General features: G+C 38.5%; 2 protein-coding genes across 9 annotated transcripts in view; one reads left to right on the top strand and one right to left on the bottom strand.

Annotated features, from left to right (window-relative positions):
- Positions 1 to 15300, bottom strand: part of LOC133664739 (zinc finger protein 501-like) — a 178710-nt gene extending 163410 nt beyond the window's left edge. For 4 of the 6 annotated variants that reach the window (XM_062069621.1, XM_062069622.1, XM_062069625.1 and 1 more), the window contains exons 1-2: positions 14750 to 15300; positions 12116 to 12310 (exon numbers count right to left, since the gene is read on the bottom strand). In XM_062069621.1, the coding sequence (XP_061925605.1) occupies positions 12116 to 12310; positions 14750 to 14873 (319 nt within the window). In that variant the 5' untranslated portion in view covers positions 14874 to 15300. Of the gene's footprint in view, positions 1 to 6677; positions 9209 to 12115; positions 12311 to 14749 lie in introns of those variants that run through there. The other 2 variants (XM_062069629.1, XM_062069626.1) reach the window with 2 other exon arrangements.
- The window catches only part of LOC133664736 (zinc finger protein OZF-like), a 519603-nt gene that overhangs the window by 341395 nt on the left and 156611 nt on the right, over positions 1 to 21597 (top strand). The gene's annotated exons all lie outside the window — the stretch shown is intronic.

Genomic DNA, 21597 nt, shown 5'->3' with positions numbered 1-21597 from the left:
GTCAATCAACTATTTAGATATGTATGTCCTAATCTCATTCTAGTAATAATGTCTTCTTCCTTCCTATTTCTATTCCTCCTCTCATTACATCTACTCTCCTCTGGACTTTGTAATACTCTCTACCTTTTCTCTCCTTATTCCAATTATCCTGCCACTTTTTATTGTGTTCTATCTTAATGATGTTCTTCACTTCTTCTTTACTGTGGTTCATTTCCATGTTTACTTCTGTTTTAGTGCTTGCTTGTTTTGTGTATCTATCTGCTAACTCATTGCCCACAACTCCTACATGAGCAGGTACCAGAGAAATGTTACCACACTTCCTGCTTTATTTATTCATGGTCACCAGGACGCTGACACAAAAGCGCCCCCACAAGCACAGCCGATAACCCCTGAGGCAGATGGCTCATCTGAGGAATGTTGGAAAATAAAAATAAAACAATTTGTAAAATAGTAAGAACCATGAGTAGAGATAAAAAAATAAAATACAATTAAGACATATGAATATGAATAGAAAAAAAAGTAAAAATATACAAATAAAATAAATATATAACAAATAAATAGAACTAAATAAAATCTTGCATAACTAATAGGATGAAAAGTAAAATACAAATAACTTCATTAAAATAATTGTGGGTGGGGGGGCGTGGCCTGCAAGCCTGCAACGAAACGGGATGTGCCAGGACCGGCTTCAAGATCAGCGACAGGTGCGTAGATGACACAGCTAAGAGTGTTTGTCTGATCACCTGTCGCTCTGTTAAAGGCAGCAGTCGGGAAGGAGAGGAGAGAGCTGTTGAAGGTGGAACACGAGTCGGAGCAGAGCAGAGAGACCATTGATGTGCTCAATCGAGGCAAAAGACGATTGCTGAAAAGCACAAAGACTTTTGCACAATCCAACAAGATTATTGTAAAATAAACTGTGTTGCTGCGATGAGGTGGCGACTTGTCCGGGGTGTACCCCGCCTTCCGCCCGATTGTAGCTGAGATAGGCTCCAGCGCCCCCCGCGACCCCGAAGGGAATAAGCGGTAGAAAATGGATGGATGGATGGATAAACTGTGTTGTAAACTCTGAAAAGGAGTGGTGATGTCGGTGACTGGTGGTCCAAAGAACCCAGGGGACCAAGATCTCTACAAAAATTAATATCAGGTAAAAGCCAAATCAAAAAGTTGGGTCTTAAACCTGCTCTTAAAAACATGAACGTTCTCCGCAGCCTCGGCTGAGGTCCTCCGGCAAGCTGTTCCAGACAGTGGCCATTATGGTGGAAAGATGCCATCCCGTGACTTTGTGTCCTGACTTTTAGAATAATTAGCAGACCAGTGTCGGAGGATCTCAGGTTCATAGGGTAAAAGCAAATCTGAAAGATAAGAAGGCCCAATACCATATAGAGGCTTTGCAGTCACGTGATTTTATCACGTGACTTTGTGTTATGCCGCCATCTTGCCGGTCAACCGGTCACCTCGTTCCTACGTGTTCGTACAGATTCAGTTTGATTTCTGCGCTACATTTTCACCGATTTCATCCGAATTATGGCTGATTTGCTATCCAATGAAGTTGTGCATTTGGATGAAGAGTCCAAGAAACGTTACTGAGAGAAGTTGAACCTTGTTGGCACAACGGGTCTGTACCTTTTACCGAGAAGCATGCTAAAATTACCTGAGCATTTTGCAACAGCCGACCTGCCTGATCTCTCATATCCAGACATTTATAATTACCTCGTCGATTCACCATCTCTGTACACTGGAAAGGACCTTAAGGCATACAAGAGTCTGGATGCCTACAAGTATTTTACAGCAGGTTTTGTGCATGATGGGCTGATATGGCAGATTCCAAACAAGAATCGATTTCTTCTCATGACCAAGGTAAGGAAAATGCACCCAGCATTTTAAACAATTATATTTGTATCATCCCATATTGTATTATTTCACATTTTGTGAAACAAATCAGGGGTGAATAGTTTGTTTACATACCTGATATGAAGTGTTCATTGCATATCCTTGTGTAAATCGTAGGTTTCCATCGTTCACGACAAATCGCCGCGATCCATTTATCGCTTTTTTTTATGTTTGCCGGGAATCTATAGAAGCACAGCAGGTTTCCGGCATTTCCAAGCTCAAATAGCAGCAGATCTAACAAGAAAGCGTGTGTGAGTCGTTGACTGGCACTGAACTGGTGACCGGCAAGATGGCCGCCAAGCTAATGTCACGTGGCTGATGACGTCAGCTGCAAAGCCTCTATAAACATTTATAAACCATAAGTAGAACCCTGAAATTGATCCTAAAACACGCGGGGAGTCAATGCGGAGATTTTAAAACTGGTGTAATGTGAGCCCGCCTTCTGGTCTTCATCAGGACACGTGCTTGAATTTTGGAGTAATTGCAAAGGTTCAATAACTTTTTTAAGAAGAGCAGAAAGCAGGGCGTTACAATAATCTTTACGACTTGTAATAAAAGCATGCTTTAGCGTCTCTGTGTTGCCTTGAGAGAGAATTGGGCGAACTCTGGCTATATTCTTAAGAGTATAAAAACGTATTTTTGTTATATTTTTTATATGTGGTATAAAACTAAGGTCAGAGTCAAAAACGACACCCAGATTTGTCACTAAAATTGATGGAGTTAAAGACAATGATTGCAGTTTTGATATGTGTTTCTCTCTCAGGGTCTCAGGGCCAATGACTAAGACTTCAGTCTTGTCCTGGTTCAGCTGTAAAAAGTTATCTGCCATCCAGGACTTAATGTATGAAATGCAATTAAAAAGAGTATCAATTGGTCTTGGGTCATCAGGACGCATGGAAATATACAACTGTGTGTCGTCAGCATAACTGTGGACATTAATTCCATGTCTCCTGATGACACTGCCAAGTGGAATCATGTCAATATTAAAAAAAATAGGGACCTAAAATTGATCCTTGATGCACACCACATGTGATGTCATGGGTATTTGAGTAGCATGTATCCATACTTACTAAACATGTTCTGTCTGACAGATAGGAAGTGAACCATTTGTGAACAGTACCAGAAAGACCCACCAGGTGTTTCAGTCCATCCATCCATCCATCCATTTTCTACCGCTTATTCCCTTCGGGGTCGCGGGGGGAGCTGGAGCCTATCTCAGCTACAATCGGGCGGAAGGCGGGGTACACCCTGGACAAGTCGCCACCTCATCGCAGGGCCAACACAGATAGACAGACAACATTCACACTCACATTCACACACTAGGGCCAATTTTAGTGTTGCCAATCAACCTATCCCCAGGTGCATGTCTTTGGAGGTGGGAGGAAGCCGGAGTACCAGGAGGGAACCCACGCAGTCACAGGGAGGACATGCAAACTCCACAGAGAAAGATCCCGAGCGCAGGAGCGAACCCAGGACCTTCGTATTGTGAGGCAGACACACTTAACCCTCTTCCGCTGTGCTGCCCGGTGTTTCAGTCCATTTAAAAGAATGAGGTGATCCACAGTATCAAAGGCAGCACTAAGATCCAGTAGAACCAAGACTGACAGTTTTTGAAAGTCAGCACTCAACCTGAGATCGTTCACGATCTTTAAAAGGGCCGTCTCTGTACTGTGGTTCACCCTAAAATCAGACTGAAACTTCTCTAAAATTGTGCAATTATTTAAAAAATCGTATAATTGTTTGAAAACAAGTTTTTCTAAAATTGTACTTAAAAATGCAAAGTTTGATACTGGTCTGTAAATATTAAAATTGCCAGCATCTAAATTGCTTTTCTTTAGCAGGGGCCTCACCACCGCTTTTTTAAAAGCAGCAGGAAAGACCCCCGTTTGAAGTGAGCAATTTAAGATGTTTAAAATCTCCTCTCTCAAAGAACCATCAAATATTCTTTAAAAATTGGTTGGAATTGAATCTAAAAGACATGTGGTGGTTTTTATTGTAGAAAAAAATTAATGCATCTGTATGTATTATAACATATTCTTGAGTATTTTTTCCTCAATCCATTTTTCTGTCTGGTAATGATTTAAACTTATATTCTTTAGTAATTGCATATCTACATCTGGGATATGGTACATCCACGGTGGTATTGCAGGGATTGGAACTGTAGGCTAACTTTAATATTGTCAATTTAAACATTTTCACTTATGTCTCCTATTATCCATCCAAAACTCTCCCTCTTTTTCATGGCAGTTTAGTAACACTTGGTGAGTTGGATGTTCTTGCTTGGACCCTTTTAAGTTTGCCAAATAAACTGCTGACAGTTGATCTCCTCTCATGTCTAAAGCTTTTTCATTCATTTCTACTTGTAATGCTGCAACTGGGGTTGATTTAGTAGCTCCACAACAAAACCTCAGTGCCTGTGATTGGATCCTGTCTATTTTCCCAAGTAATGTTTTTGAAGCAGATTGATAAATGATGCATCCATAATCAATAACAGATGGAATTAAAGTGACATATATTGCTTTCATTGCCTGTCTATCAGCCCCCCAATCTTTACCCCTCAAAGCCCTCATTATATTTAACACCTTTTTACTTTTATCCACTATTTTGCTGATGTGGGTTGACCAGTTCATATATTTATTAAACCATATTCCTAAATATTAAAATACTCTTCTTAATTTTCTTCATACAGCTTAATTTGGAGCTTGTTTTGAACCTTCCTCTTTGTAAAATTCATGACTTTAGTTTCCCAACAGAGAATCTTAAACCCCAAGCTGTTCCCCATTCTTGAACTTTATTCACTACTTTTTCAATCTTCTTTTCTCTATGGTGTGTATTTCTACCTCTCTTCCACATCACTCCATCATCACAAACAGTTCCACCTCCACTAACCCTTCCACTTCACTAAACACTTCATTTATCATTATTGAAAACAGTACTGGACTTATTATACTGACATTTGAGGGCAAGAAGGAGACTTTTGCAGGGTGATATCGAAGCATATTGTTGGTCAGCAGAACAGGGACTTGAATCCGGGAAACTCAGAATGAAAGTCTGATGTTCTTACGACGGCGCAATTCAGGGTTTCTTCACAACGCGTAAAAATACATAAAAATGAAGCAAACTGCTTCTGGCAAAATTCTGCTTGCATATTTGACCCCGTTCTTGGAAATACTGGTAGATTAGATTAAAATGTGTTGTTTTCTTGGCACAGAGCCTGTTCAAAGCATTGTTCTCAAATGTTTAGCAGGGTTAAGGTCGAGTCTCTGGAACGGACATTCCAGAAACCTGCCTAAAACCCTTTGAAAGCAGTTTTTTATGTGTATTTAATATTGTTGTCTTGTTGGAAAACCTGCTTGTGTACAAAGATCAACCTTTTCACTGTTGATTGGAAGTGAAGCAAAGTCTCATCTGACCACTTAACTTTTGTCCCAAAAACGGCTTGAACGTGTGGGGGTCTTATAAGTAAATCCTTCTTAGAGTTGGCAACTTGGGGACAGAGGCTTCTTTCTTGGTCTGCACCCTCTCAGTCTATGACCGTGTAAAACTGCTTTGAGTTCAAGCACTTGGCGGGCTTGAGGTTTGACAGTTTCCAGCCTGTCACTAAACATCCATCCATCCATTTTCTACTGCTTATCCCTTAAAACTGGGAAATTCAAGGCATGAGCCAGCTATAGCAGTGATGAACAAACAATATGAAAGTAGGTTTGAGGTTCTAGGTCACATGACTAAAGCTATTGACAATTGAAATGTTCTTTATGAGCCAATGACAAGTACTTTATTGACGGTCCCTTAAACTAAAGCACTTGTCAGCACGGACTGACAGACGGGCATAAGTTTTCAATGCCGGGGACAAACAGTTAGCCTGGCTGGATGTTGAATGTCTGTTGAATATTCAACTTAAAACTAATTGACCTCTGTTCGACATTTGGTGATCACTCCAGCAGCACTGAGAGCTGACTCAGCCAAACGTTGCAATTGTCAATGCCAACAAAGAAATTGACTCAAAAAATGCTACAAAGTAGGTAAATTAAGGCTCCACTTTTCGGAAACTTGTGCTAGCTTGATGCTAATATACATTGGTTTTGCTTTTGACATGTTACTGATTAGCATTAGCAATTTCTCATGACGTTAACACCTCTAAATTAGTTAATGAAAACTATAACTAAGACTTGTGAGTAATAAGTACAATATATACAGTATTAACACTTTTTTGGGCGCAACAAAAACACTATGAATTTACACTACCACCATCGAGTGTATTGGACTTGCAACTGTAAATAAACGTACTTGTGAATGATAATAAAAATGTAACAAAAGGACAACATTTATCATAACAAGCTCATTTTTAAATGTTGCAATAAAAATGTAGATTTAATTATCACAAACAATCCATATTATTAACACACACAAAAGTACCAAAAAGTGGTATCGTTGAGGATTGGTATCGATTTCAAGGTACCGGAATTTGTGCCGCATCGGTTGAAATGTGAACGGTACCCATCCCTACCAGCAAGTGTTGTTGTACTGGAAACTAATTTACAAACACAACTTCATCACACACAATACTCCACTATGGAATTGTTCTTATATTAAAAAACCTATCGTTGTACAGCAATGGTTTGAAAAAGGCATGATGCTGATGCACTTATTGACTGATAAAAGTATTTTATTATTTGAAGATTTAACGACCTGTAAATAGACAAAATCATTTAAAAAAATTATAAAAGCTTTCGTTCAAAATATTCTAAATACAGCATCTCACCTTTTTCATAACTCTTTTCTAAACTTTCTGGGCTTTTGGAGGATGGACACAATATTACAGATTTGAAACTCTGACATTAGACAATTTTTTACTATTTCTTCTTTGTTGTGTTTTCTCTGGAACAAAACAAACAAACAAAAAATATACATAACTTGAAAGTTTCCATTCTTCCAAAAGCAAAATAGTATATTTAACAAAAAAAAAAACAACACTTAAAATAATTTTTAGGATGTTGTTTTGCAATTGAAGACAACACTTGTTCGTTCTGTGATAGGGAAACAAAATACACAGTTTATTTTATGAATGTATGCAAAGTAAATCTCTGTGGGATGATGTACAATATTGGCTTTTGATATTGATATTGTTTTGGGGATGTTTAAAAATTTAAAAAAAAAACATAAAAATGTTTAAAACACATCCATCGTTTCTCTACCGCTTGTACCTTTCGGGGTCGCGGAGGGTGCTGGAGCCTATCCCAGCTGCACACGGGCGGAAGGCGGGGTACACCCTGGACAAGTCTTCAGCTTGTTTAAAACCCAATAATGGGAATTTTTTTTTAATCCACAAATGTAGGTTTGTAAAACAAAACCATCCTTCCACAAACAATTCAGCTATTTTCTCTCACTTTTATATTGCATAAAGTCTGAGAACATACATATAAGACAATCACAACACAATCATCATATTACAAAAGAGAGTCATAAAGATCATTAATAAAATGGATTATAGAGACCCAACAAATTATTCATAGTTACACATTTTTAAAATTGTATAAAAGACAACTGTTCAAATGATGTATAAAGTAAATAATAATAAGCTTCCTGAAGTGGTCCAGAAGATGTTTCAGATGTGAACCAGTACATATGTATATCATATAAAGGTGCTAATCTATGGGATTAACAACAATTAGAAATATAAATATGTAATGTCCGCCCTGAGATCGGTAGGTTGGAGTTCAAATCCCAGCCGAGTCATACCAAAGACTATAAAAATGGGACCCATTACCTTCCTGCTTGGCACTCAGCATCAAGGGTTGGAATTGGGGGTTAAATCACCAAAATGATTTCCGGGCGCGGCGCCGCTGCTGCCCACTGCTCCCCAAGGGGATGGGTCAAATGCAGAGGACAAATTTCACCACACCTAGTGTGTGTGTGACAATCATTGGTACTTTAACTTTAACGTCAATATTTCAAACTATCTAATCTATAAATGTAGAAGCATATTACTGTGATGAGGTGGCGACTTGTCCAGGGTGTACCCCACCTTCCGCCCGAATGCAGCTGAGATAGGCTCCAGCGCCCCCCGCGACCCCGAAGGGAATAAGCGGTAGAAAATGGATGGATGGATGGAAGCATATTAAAAAGATTGTTACACAAACAACAATGTCACACATGTTATATGTGCTGATGTTGTTAGAAAGTCCAAATTAAAGTCTTGACAGTTTATTTCTAATCCTGCAGTTTCATTTGCTGCTGCTGTTCTCACCAGCACACTTGTGTTTCTTACACTGGTACTTATAAGAGAATCTTTCACCACACACACTGCAACTCAACACTTTCTCTCCTGTGTGTCTTCTCATGTGTCTTACAAGGTTTGATCGTTCACAAAAGCTTTTGTTGCAGATTGAACAGGAATGTGATTTTTCACCAGTGTGTATTCTAGCGTGTTTTTTCAAATTCTGATTTTGTGTAAAACCTTTACCACAGGTTGAACAGGAAAAGGGTTTTTCACCAGTGTGTGTTCTCATGTGTACTTTCAAATGTTCCTTCCTTGTAAAAGATAAGCCACAGTTTGAACAGGGAAAAGGTTTTTCACCATTGTGTGTTCTAATATGTACTTTCAATTTGCGACTTACTACAAAACCTTTACCACAGATTGAACAGATAAAAGGTTTTTCACCAGTGTGTCTTCTCATGTGCACTTTCAAATAGTTACTTAGAACAAAACCTTTACCACAGATTGAACAGATAAAAGGTTTTTCTCCGGTGTGTATTCTCATGTGTCTTTTCAGAGAACTATGGTATTTAAACATTGTGTCACAGTGAGAACATTTCCAGTGAGTGTTGTCAGTGTGACATGTCTTATCATCTTTAGAGTGTTCATCATCAGTGTCAGGAGAGTGTGACGTTGTGTCCTCACTATCTGATAGTGGAGCTAAGAGCTTGTCTGCTTGTGATCCTCCACAGTGGTCTCCATCAGCTTCTGTTGTCATGTGTTGTGTTGAGCTGCTGCTTGGAGGCTCCGCCTCTCTCTTCTCCTCACTTTCACCTTTGACCTCATCATCTTCACTCTTCACAGGGACACCAGTCACTGGGAACTCCTCCAGTCCTTCAAGATGCTCGCCCTCCTGACTGATGCTGTGTTCCTCCTCTTCCTTTTTAATGTGGGGGGTCAGTGAGTGTTCCTCTTCCTTTATAAAGGGAAGGGTCTGTGTCAAAGAGGAAAAGGAGACGCCAGAGGGTCCGTGGCGCCTGGTCTTCCTCTTTGATGGATCCTCCTTCACCATCCTGAAGCTACACTCCTGTTTTTCAGGCAGAAGTTGTTCTTCACAGACGTCTGCAGGACACAAAATGACAAACATGCTTGAGAAATGTCCAGATTTGTTCGGTCACATGAGACATTCAGTACATTTACATGTAATTAAAATAACAATTTATTATATGAATTGGCCTAAAAACAAACACACTGCTCTTTACAACATTATTCACAGGAAAAGAAGACCACTTTTTACGAGTGGGCAAAATGGCCTAAAATCTATATTGCCATAAATTCCCTTCTGCCTGAGTGCAGCTGGGATAGGCTCCAGCGCCCCCTGTGACTTTATTGTCAGTTACTGATGTATAAACTTGGAGAAAATATTAGGTTGTTTACAGTGTAAATCTGTATTGTTGTCTCTGCTATGACGCCATATTGTGGTCGAGTTTGCTCACTGCGAGTGCTGTGGGTTGAAAGTATGGTTTCGTCATTTATCTCGCCAAGCAACGTTTGTAAATGTAACCGGGGATTTCCACTGGATGTGGAACGGCGGCGCCACGGCGACAGACTCGTTCCATTTTTTAGTTTTCAAGTCAATGTGTCAGTTTCCACCGCCCGGCTTCTATATTTAGTGGTCGACACAACAAGGTGGTTCAATTGAGCTAAAATCTGCTCGTGTGGGACAGGAAGTCATGCATAAACACAAAATAAATGATCCAGTTTACTTTCAAAGTAGAATATTCTGTTTAAGGCGGATGGTATTCTACACTTTGAAAAGTCCTATTGGCATGAAGTCAACTTGTCAAAAGGTTTTCAGACCTAATTTCAGCTTCTTGACACAAATGGACAAAGACATGCTGATTCTAAAAGACCCAAAATTAAAGAATCATACAACAGGCATATCCCCCGGCAGCTATATGGGGGCCTGTATCAATTACCAGCTGATGCGAGGACTTGAATAAAAATTATTCTCCTACAGTTTCAAAGCAATGCATACATTAAAATTCAGCGTTGTTTTAAAATGACTAGTTCTATCTCCAACATGAAAGTGAACGTCGCTAACACTACTGCACACAGGAAAACGTGTGGAGGAAATTGCAAGTAGCCGGAACAAAGATTGTGAATGACTGACAAGAGGCTCACTTTGTTCATGTACCGCATTTTTCATACTATAAGGCGCACTTAAAATCCATTCATTTTCTCAAAACTTGACAGTGCGCCTTACAGCCTGGTGCGCCTAATGTATGGAATAATTCTGGTTGTGCTTACCGACCTCGAAGCAATTTTATTTAGTACATGGTGTAATGATAAGTGTGACCAGATGATGGTAGTCACACATAAGAGATACCTGTAGACTGCAATATGCCACCATTAAACAACAAAACGTTAAATGTTCCATTGAAAATAAAGAACATTACACACGGCACTCAAAAATCCGTCAAAATGTTTTAGTACGACTTTGAAGCCGCACCGCTTGATGGATTGTCGGCCCATTACGGCTACCGTAGTCAGAGATACAAGTATTACTAAAATGGCACCCATTAGCAGACACATTATCTGGTGTTTTGTTTTACAATATGATGCAAAACCAACTGTTCTTACCTTCTGGTACCTGCTGATCTGTATTTGAGATCTTCAGAAGTCCTGAAAATTTGCGCACGTCCGTGCTGATGCCATAGTCGATAAGCTCCTTCTTTTTCTCTATCTTCTTGTTATGGGACATTCACCCTCTGCTGTTGCCATTTCTATTATAAAGTAGTGTAAAAATCTGTCAGTAAAGCACTAAAAGATACCGATGTAGTGACTTTACATAATTCACCCAAGGAACTTTAGTTATTAAAGAGTTCCGGTCGGACGGTTTTTCACGGGACACATTTCCAATGTTGTTGTTGCACTAGTGAGCCACGGATGTGGAGATGCTGCTCCGTTGTTGATTTAAGTAAAGTCTGAATGTCATTAAAACAGGTAGCTCCATCTTTTGACACTTCTTCCACTCCCGTCCTTGCACGCTACACCGCTACAACAAAGATGACGGGGAGAAGACGCTGTCGAAGGTGAGCCACGTGAATAAGACTGCCCACAAAACGACGCATCCGGAAGCGACTGTCAGAAAGTGTAGGTATATATGTATTTGCATATTTTTGCTCATTAGCGAATTCATTTCAAAAACACATCTCAATGTTCGTTTTTTTTAACAACATCACTGAATAATACACAATACAGAATTCATGAGAGCCAACAAACAAACAAAAAACATCACTTACTGTACAAGGTCTGTTGTCACTATGACACAGACTGATATAATCTTGTTATATTCCCATTGAGATAAACAATGATTTATAATCGTCGCACGGAAAAGGGGGGTGAAGCCAAGCATCTTTTTGTGTCGTTCGCCATTGCCGGGTCTAAATTGGCTGTCAAACGGTACCAACTTGTCAGAGTACATCTTCATCTTTCTACTATCTAGGTGAGAGGCACGATTCATGATATGGAATAATCTTTCACCAGCACCGAGGCGAGGAAGGAGCTCACCAGCCGGTGATGTCAACATAGACACACAAGCTATAAATAGTTTGTCTGCGTTAGCACTTATAATAACAATATCACTAATACTTGGTTGCTATTCAAGCCACGAAATGCAAATGGAGTATTGTTGGTGCTTTTTGGATGGTTATAGAGGACCTCCCATTGGCTCCATTGCAAGTGGAATTTTATTTACATTTAAGAGTTAGAAAGTGATTTAAAAAATATATATATATCCATCGTCATGTCTTTTATAATGATTGTGAACGATAGAAAAAATTCCCCAAAAAAGTGCAGTTCCCCCCAAAATTCCAGTGATTAGATTTAAGACTTGAAGTCTATGTGCATGAAGTGATGAAGCCTACTTGGATGAGAGGACAAACGTCTTCTAAGACAAAGTGAACAGTCCAGTTGTGATGGATTGAATGCCCTGAGAATAAAATGATATGTGGATGTTGTGCTTACTTGGACTGTGATGAAGCTGTGAGGACTCAGGTGGTTTGTCTTCATGCTCTTCAGTCTTCACAGAGACAACAGTCAGTGGAAACTTGGTAACATCATCATCCTCCTGCCCTAGAAGACACTCTCCCTCTTCCTCTTTAATGTGGGGGGGCTGTGGATCATCCTCTTCTTCTTTAATGTGAGGGGGCTGCTGGACGTCTGTTGGGTAAATAAGATAAAGAGAGAATAGAAATAGTTTTGGACTGACACTGTTAACACAATGACATTATTTGTCTTGTTTTGTGTGATGTTATTTGTGTTGTTTTGTGTGTTGTGTTAAAAGCGTGTATAGCAAAAAAAAACTATAAAAACACGGGAAATACCACCTTTTTTCCTAAAATTAATTCAAAATTGGTACAGTGAGTACAAAAACCGACTTGAAAATTTGATGGGGGCCAATTTGAAAAGTGTTTTATAAATACGAGACAGCATTGATTGAGGCATTCTTAACTTTACACTCACTGGTCTAAAGTGTGTAAATATTTTATTCTGTATACAGTCTACTACACCTAAACTTTATCTCTAAACGTAACCACAATCTTGTAATGACATAGTCATTACCATAACTTCAATATCACTTAAAAAAACATTCATGGTATGTTTATGTCATCATGCAGAATACTTTCTTGCGGTCATTTTGTTGGCTGGGACAAAAGGAACTTTTACCAAAACATGTTTTACTATGTGGTGTTTTTATGGAGTATCTCCATCAACAATTCCTCTTTAGGAATTGGAGACCATCTACGACACGCTGAAGGAAAGTCAGTCACATTTATGTTCTTTTAATAAATCAAGTGTTGACTACTTTGGTTATTGAAAATAAATGTTTACTTCCACTTATTGTTGCATGTAGGTCAGAATCAGGAAGTAAAATAACAACTTAAATTAGATTTGATTACAGTATAAAATGTATTTAGTGACTGTGTGAGTTTTGTGTAAACATGTTGATACAGGTTTACATCTTCTTGGGGACTGGAACACAGATATGTCCTGAAAGGATGCACCCATTTTTAAAATCTTCACTAAGCTGTGTCACCAACATTGCCAGGGTGAGTGAGTCCTTTTAAACTATCATAGACCTCGTTGTTACTTCTGACCAGTCTAAGATCATCACAAGAGGAACTACTGTATGCGGCTTAAGTGATCAATCCATTTTATTCTATACCCATAAAGAACATAGAACCGAGGCTGACGGCCACAACACAAGCAAAGCTACAATCCTCAAAACCTACACTAGCAAGGCTTTCAATGACAAACTGGCAAGTTAAGACTCACGCTGGTACTTGCAAGTACACAGGTCTTTGGGTCAATTCCTAACCTCAGAAAAGTAGATAACTTCACAGTCAAAGTGGGTGACAATATTATAACAAACAAAAATGAGATTACCTATCTTGGCTGCATCGTAGAGACTAATCTCTCTTTTGAAAACATGATTACTAAGGTAGTCAAAGAATCAACCGACAAATTCTGTTCTTACTAGTGTTGTCCCGATACCAATATTTTGGTACCGGGACCTGTACTAAAATGTATTTTGATACTTTTCTAAACAAAAGGGACCACAAAAAAGTACATTATTGGGTTTATTTTAACAAAAAATCTTAGGGTACATTAAACATATGTTTCTTATAGCAAGTTTGTCCTTAAATAAAATAGTGAACATACTAGACAACTTGTCTTTTAGTAGTGAGTAAGCAAACAAAAGCTCCTAATTTAGTCTGTTGACATATGCAGTAACATATTGTGTCATTTATATTCTAATATTTTGTCAAAATTATTAAGGACAAGTGGTAGAAAATGGATTATTAATCTACTTGTTCATTTACTGTTAATATCTGCTTATTTTCTGTTTTAAAATGTTCTATATACACTTCTGTTAAAATGTAATAATCACTTATTCTTCCGTTGTTTGATACTTTACATTAGTTTTGGATGATACCACAAATTTGGGTATCAATCTGATTCCATACACCAACATACACCATTCCACTAAAATACCTTTGCAGCTGACTACATACATGTAAAATGTATTCACCATTACAACATTAGAGGTAGTTGAACGAATCCCATTCAACCCAGATTTCACTCCAAAAAAGGTTCTTATTTGTTTGCCTGCTATACCACCAACATGTGGAACTCCCTATCAATAGTCATAAAGGAGTGTAAATCCCTTACTTCCTTCAAAGCTGCATTGAAAAGACATTACAGGTTGTGGCTACTCGTAACTGGGAATAAACAAAGCCTTTTGTTTTTTTAAATTATACTTGTATTTTAAATGCTACTTTCTACATAATACTGTGTTCTGTGTAAGTGAAAAAATATTTCAACTGAAACCATCTCAGGCTTTCTTGTAGCAGTGAATGTGTACCGTGATGAAACTGTACCCTTTCCTATGCAAACTTCTCATAAGTCCTTCAATCAATCAATCACACATTGTTACAAACTGAGAGGAACATCAACCTCAAACTGTCTCGTTTTCATGAAGAATCTAAATCAAAGCATTGCATCATCCCCACAAGACAAAGCATCTTCCTATTGAAGAAAATTGTTGCTAATGAAATATAAAGTTAGTAAAGATGTGAGAGTAAGAAGTAAACAAACCTGTTCTGTGTAACACAACTTGATGTTTCTTGAAAACAGCGTCCATAAGTTGATGTTGTCGCTCCTTCTCCTCTTTTGTTGGACAAAGTTCCTCCTCATACTTTGCTATCGTTCTTTCGCACATTTTCACACAATCACAACACTTTACACTCACATTTGATCTCTACTTAGCGATGTGTCGATAACGTCCGCGTCTCTTTGTTAGCAGCTAACAAGCTAAGCTAACTAGCAAGCTAAGCTAGCACATAAAGTGCGCTCAGACTAATGTATCCGGATACAAACAATGACTAACAATGTTTCATCTACTACACGACATATATGCGTACATGTATGCACTAAATACAAATAGAGAAACAATAATGGCCAGTGGCCACGTTTAGGCCGTCTCTGTCAAACGCCATTTTGCTTTTTACTCCTTCGTCTTCTTTGGATTTCCAGCAGACTAGTAGAGCATCTTAGGCCTCCACAGCTTCTTAACGGGACTTCTTCGTCCTGTCCTATGGTCCATACTACATTCTACAGTACAGGAGGTCGCGCTAGAAACCTTTCAATGGACCACTTCCAAGTTGGCTTCTGCGCATGTCCAATTTGTCGAGGTCAAAGTTCGTGAGGGATAAACAAAGTTGTCACGCCAAATTTCTTCCCCCCCCCCCATTTACTTCCGGGGCTGCGTCCAATAAAGTCACAAAGTTGCCGGGGGTCCTTCACCGGCACGCGACTGTCCTGTTTCGCGCCTGTACAAAAAAAAAACAATAATCGATTTCTTCAGATTCCAGCAGCTGTCAAAGACGAAGTATCCTTCCAGCGACGGGCACTCAAAACAGAAGTGCTATCGATCGCTGTCAATGACGTAAGAGGAAACATGACCACGGAAGTAAATGGGGTTTAATGGCGGTTGACAAGCAGCCTTGTGGTGTGCATTACCGCCACCTACTGAAATGGAGTGTGGACCGAGGTGGATCCCTACTTTATATTCTTTTATTCAACCCAGTCTTTTTCGCTAACTTATTTCCCAGTATTTGCCTTTCTCTGTTGTATTTCCTACAATGTATTAAAACATGTCCTACACTTTCTATCTGATGACAACAGTCACACAGTCCTGTATTATGTTTCCTATCAATGTCAATCAACTATTTAGATATGTATGTCCTAATCTCATTCTAGTAATAATGTCTTCTACCATTTTCCACTTCATATACTCTGCTGTATTCATTCTCTATTTTTACTAATATTGTTCTACTTGTTTGGAAGTCTTTTATCCATCTATACATTTTCCCTCTAATTCCAATTGTATTTAGTTTTATCAGCAACCCCTGTTTCCACAACATATCATAAGCTTTCTCTATGTCAAAAAATACTGCAGTTATACTTTATTTATTTGTACTTTCCTAATTTCCTCTTCCAGCTGCACTGCTGCTCGTTTGTGTTTCTTGCTTTCCCAAATCCACTTTGGTAGTTTTTTTATTATTTCTTTTGACTCTAAATAATATACTAGTCTTTCATTAATCATTTTTTCCATTACTTTGCCCAAATGTGAGGTCAATGCTATCGGCCTATAATTACCTGCCTCTTCTGGGTCTTTCCCTGGTTTGCATATTGGAATTATTACAGCTTCTTTCCACTCAGCTGCTCATTTTCCTTCTTCATATATCCTATTATATCATTTCAAGACCACTTCTTTGCCTATGTTCCCTAAGTTTTTGATCATCTGGTAACTCACCTGGTCTTTTCCTGGTGTCATATTTTTAACCTTTTTCAATATTGGAAGCATTTCATTCACAGAAAATGTCATATCTATAGTGTTGCTAAAGCCATTATCCTTATCTTCCATAATTTCCCCAATATTTAAACTAATTGTTTCTTCTCTCTTTTGTGTTTCTACATTTCTCAAATGATCATTACTGTGCACTTTAACAAATGTTTTTGCTAAAAGTTCTGCTTTTTCTTTATTTTCTACCACACACTGTGTCCCATCTTTCATCACATGATGTTTATGTTGACTTCTGATCCCTGACATGTTCTTGATCATTCCCCACACTTGGCCTAAAGGAGTAGTTCTATTTAATGATTCACAAAACGTTCTCCAATAGTTTTTTCTTGTCTTTTTAATAACGTACCTTACTTTAGCTCGGTGCCTTTTATATTGGATCACATCTTGAAAATGATGTGTCCTTCTTAATATTCTAAATGCTCTATTCCTTTCTTTTATTGCGTCTGTGCACGCTTGTGTCCACCATCTTCCTTCTTTTCCCTATTCTACTCCTTGGTATGCTCTGTTTGACTGCTTCTATTATGCACTTTGTAATATCTGTATTTAGTTGTTAAATATTTTGATTTATATCCACTTCCTTTAGTGTCATGTCTGTCATTTCCCTAAATTGTCCCCAACCACTGTGATTATACTTCCATCTTCCTTCTTTCTTAGTGCTTTCTGTCCTTTGCTTTATGTTTATGTGAATGAAGATTGGGTAGTGATCACTTCCTATAGTGCTGTCTTTATTTACTTCCCACTCCACCTTTCTTGATAACCCTTGTGACACTAGTGTTAAATCTATTGCTGTTTCTTTACCCGTAACTACATCTAACCTTGTTCCCCACCCATCATTCACACACACCAATTATTTTTCCTCCAAAAATGCTTCCAATGTTTCCCCATTCCATTCATCCAATCCAATCCAATCCACTTTATTTATATAGCACATTTACACAACAAGAATGTTTCCAAAGTGCTGCACAGCCATGTTAAAAACAATATTAAAAACAAAATTAAAAAAATATTAAAAACGATATTAAAAACAATATTAAAAACAATATTATGCTACACCAATGACTGAATAAAAACAAAGAATAAATGAATAGAAAACCAATACAGAAACAATATAAAAAATAAATATGATTAAAAACGATTTTAAAGGGTAAAACCAATTAAAACAGTAAAATAGACATCAAAATGTATAAAAAAAAAACACAGAGGACAACAGAGGACAGAAGACCACACAACTCACGTAGTGTTAAAAGCCAAAGAATCAAAGTGGGTCTTAAGACGAGACGTAAAACACTCCACTGTGGAAGCAGTTTGAACATGGAGGGGCAGAGTGTTCCAGAGTTTAGGGCCGACCACAGAGAAGACCCTGTCTCCCCTGGTTTTAAGTCTCATCCTGGGCACCACGAGCTGGAGCTGGCTCTCGGACCTCAGAGCGCGCGCAGGAGTGTAAATTTCGATGAGGTCCGAGATATACTGAGGTGCCAGTCCATGTAAAGCTTTAAAAACAAACAGCAAGGATTTAAAATCAATTCTAAAATGAACTGGGAGCCAGTGCAAACTCTGAAGAATTGGGGTTATATGCTCACGTTTCCTGGCCCCTGTTAAAAGTCGTGCTGCCGCCTTCTGGACTAACTGCAACCGGGAGAGAGCTTTTTGGCTAATGCCAGCATAAAGTGCATTGCAGTAGTCCAGGCCACTTTAAATAAAAGCATGCACGACTTGTTCAAAAAGGTTAAAAGATAAAAATGGTTTTACCTTTGCTAAAAGACGAAGATGATAAAAACACGATTTTAAAACGCCATTGACTTGTTTGTTAAATTTAAAATGGCTGTCTATAGTGACGCCAGGGCTGCTGACTTTGGGACGCACATCATTTTGCAATGGTCCCAAGTCAGTGAGGGCCGGACCAAAAACTGAAATTTCCGTTTTTCCCTCATTCATTATTAAAAAATTCTGGGCTAACCAAGCCTTGACATCACATAGACAGTTGAGAAGGGGTGTCAGGGGGCCGTGGCCTTTTGAAATTGGCATATAAATTTGGCAGTCATCTGCATAAAAGTGATAAGACACTCCATGTTTCTTAAAAATCTCTCCAAGAGGGATAATGTACAAGGAAAACAGGATGGGGCCTAGAATGGATCCCTGGGGGACACCACAGTAAAGCGGAGCAGAAGAAGAGGTGGTGTCCCCCAGCCTGACGGAGAAGGACCTCTCTGACAGGTAGGATCTGAACTAGGGATGATACTCGAAACCGGTTTTCCCGGTTGTTCGATAAGAAAAGAACCGAGTTCTCGGACTCTAATCCCTTTTTGAGAACCGGTACCCGTTATCGAGACCACTATAGTAAAGAAAAAGAGTTGGTTCTTTATTCGAATCCCTCGGAACGAATCCAGTCCCAACCAGAAATGCTCCGTGGGACATCACAAGAAATGACGTCACGTAGCTCAGTCATTAGGCGCAGATAGCGAAAGCAGGAAAAAAATGGACGGGAAAAAGCGCTCCAAGGTGTAATAAAGTTCAAAACAAAAGGTATAATCAAATGAATAACTTTACTGAGAGATTTGAGCAGACTACAAACACATGATGAACACTTTTACGACCAACCGGAAACATAGCAACGCACCTCCTTTACGGCAGCTGTCGCAACGTTCTTAAAGCAACCGCAGCACATACATATATATATACACATCTCCCTTTTTTAACTTTTGTTTTTCTTTCCTTGTAAACAAAACCAAATCACACTGTATATGTGTTGTCTGTCTAATTATAAATAATGCAGACGAGGCGTGTTGGCTGAGTTCTTGACGTTTACTTTCACAGCGTGCTCATAACCTCATTCATACGTGACGACATGCAACACTTTTCGGGGCTACCGCGCATGCTCGTCACTCCCGTTGCATGCTGGGTATTGTAGTTGTTATATTCCCCAGCTCATAACATCTTTCCCCCTATAAAGAAATAATGTTAACTCAAAGTGTATTTCTTTTTTCAGCTTTAAATTTTCATTTTTTTAGCATTGTAACCACATTTGCAAACAACTTTTCTCTTCATAGAATGTTCTTTCAATAAAGAAATAAAGTGCAAAAATGTCAAAGCATCATAACAAACAGTTATGTCAAATAGCAGCAGAAGTGCACTTTTTGGAGAACTGTATTATTTTCAGTTTTGTGCCCAAAGGACTGATTTTATTTAACACTATATTATAATTTATACACCTATAGTGATCACAGAGACAGGTTGTTTTTGTGTTACTGTATATATTTGTTTCTCTGAAAAATCCCACTTAATATATACTTTGGGTAACAACAGTCAATATTTATTTATTTTATTTTATTTTTTTAGGGGGGTAACAGTCAATATTTATTTATTTATTAGATTACATTGTTTTCTTATATAATATAAGTGAGCTTTTGTTAAACCAATTATTGTGTGTTTTTTTCCATATACAACAACCTATCTGGACTCTATAAGAGAATCGATAAGGAATCGGTTCGATAAGAGGATTCGATAATAGGCTCGAACTCGATAATTTCTTATCAAACATTATCCCTAATCTGAACCACTCTAATGCAGTCCCCCTGACACCCACACAGTCTCTCAGGCGCTCTAAAAGAATTGTGTGGTCGACTGTGTCAAAGGCAGCTGTAAGATCTAAAAGCACTAAAATGGCAGAGCTACCAGAATCAGACATTAAAAGCAAGTCATTAAAAACCATTAAAAGTGCAGATTCAGTACTTTGCAAAGCTTTGTATCCAGACTGAAATGGACCTAAAGTGCTATTTTCATCTAAAAAAAGGCTGCAGTTGCGCTAAAACACATTTCTCCAGAATTTTTGACACAAAAGGTAATTTGGAAATGGGCCGATAATTTGACAAACTTGTCGGATCTAAACCTGTTTTTTTAATCAAAGGCTCAACAACAGCTCTTTTACAAAAAGAGGGGACACAGCCAGAAATCAAGCTGCTGTTGATGATGTCCCTAACAGACAAGTCAATAGTGTCATCCTTTCACTCCACACTGTGCTATGTGTATAAAAGTCACCACACCGAATGGACTCGACTATTGTTTCTACTTGATGTATTTGTCATTTCTTGCATGGATTATAGAAGTTTAGCACTTTGTACCTTTCTTTATTATTCCATATTTCTACCCCTACTATTTGTAGTTATTGTGTTCCTTTTAATATTGTATAATGCATGTTGTATGGCACATCCTCCTCCTTGCCCATCATCCCTATCTTTACGTATTGTTATATATTATTTTATTATAAAGTTCAACTTTGCCTTCAGCCATGTTTCTTGAATACATATTATATGTGGTTTATGTATGTATGGTTACTGTAATGTTTGTCTGATCTTGAATGGGATTGTGCTGAAAATGTTCATTTCCCCTCGGGGATTAAAAAAGTATATCTGATTCTGATTCTGAATTACTTTTCATATTATTAATGAATCCCTTTAATTCCTGTCCGTTTGCTATACTGGCATTCCACTGAACAATGAACATGGCGTTGGATTGTGGTCACATGACTCTGTCTCGTCTACTCTCTGTAGTTCACCTTGCACCTGTTTCCAAGATAGTTCTTTTACATTTAAAAACTTTGCAGCTGCTTTGACAATTATTTTGATCTTCTCAGTCTTTTTTCTTGCCTGTTCTGTACAATTTATTACGTATGCCAGGAACACAACTAGTTTGTCCATGGAAATTCTTGAATTTGTCTCCACTTTTTTACTTTAACTGCCTCTGCATATGCAATATTTCTTTCTACTCTGATTTGCTGTACTTTTGTTGCCTGTTTCCTAATGACACATCCCCCATAAGCTGCTGTGTGATTCCCGCCACAGTTCCAACACTTGATCTGTTCATGACTTCCACATTGTCCATATTCATGCTCCCCTCCACACCTTCCACATCTCATCTTAGCATGACACACACTAGCTATGTGCCCATAGCGTTGGCACTTGAAACAAGGTACTGGGGGTGGGATGTAAGCTCTAACGTAAAAACTTAAAAATTCTATCATGATTCTTTCCGGGAGGACTTCCTGGACAAACTGCACTATCACAGATTCGCTCTCCGTCTT

The sequence above is a fragment of the Entelurus aequoreus genome, linkage group LG14 (assembly GCF_033978785.1).
Source record: "Entelurus aequoreus isolate RoL-2023_Sb linkage group LG14, RoL_Eaeq_v1.1, whole genome shotgun sequence".
Lineage (NCBI taxonomy): Eukaryota > Metazoa > Chordata > Actinopteri > Syngnathiformes > Syngnathidae > Entelurus > Entelurus aequoreus.
This window is presented reverse-complemented; position numbering and strand designations above follow the sequence as displayed.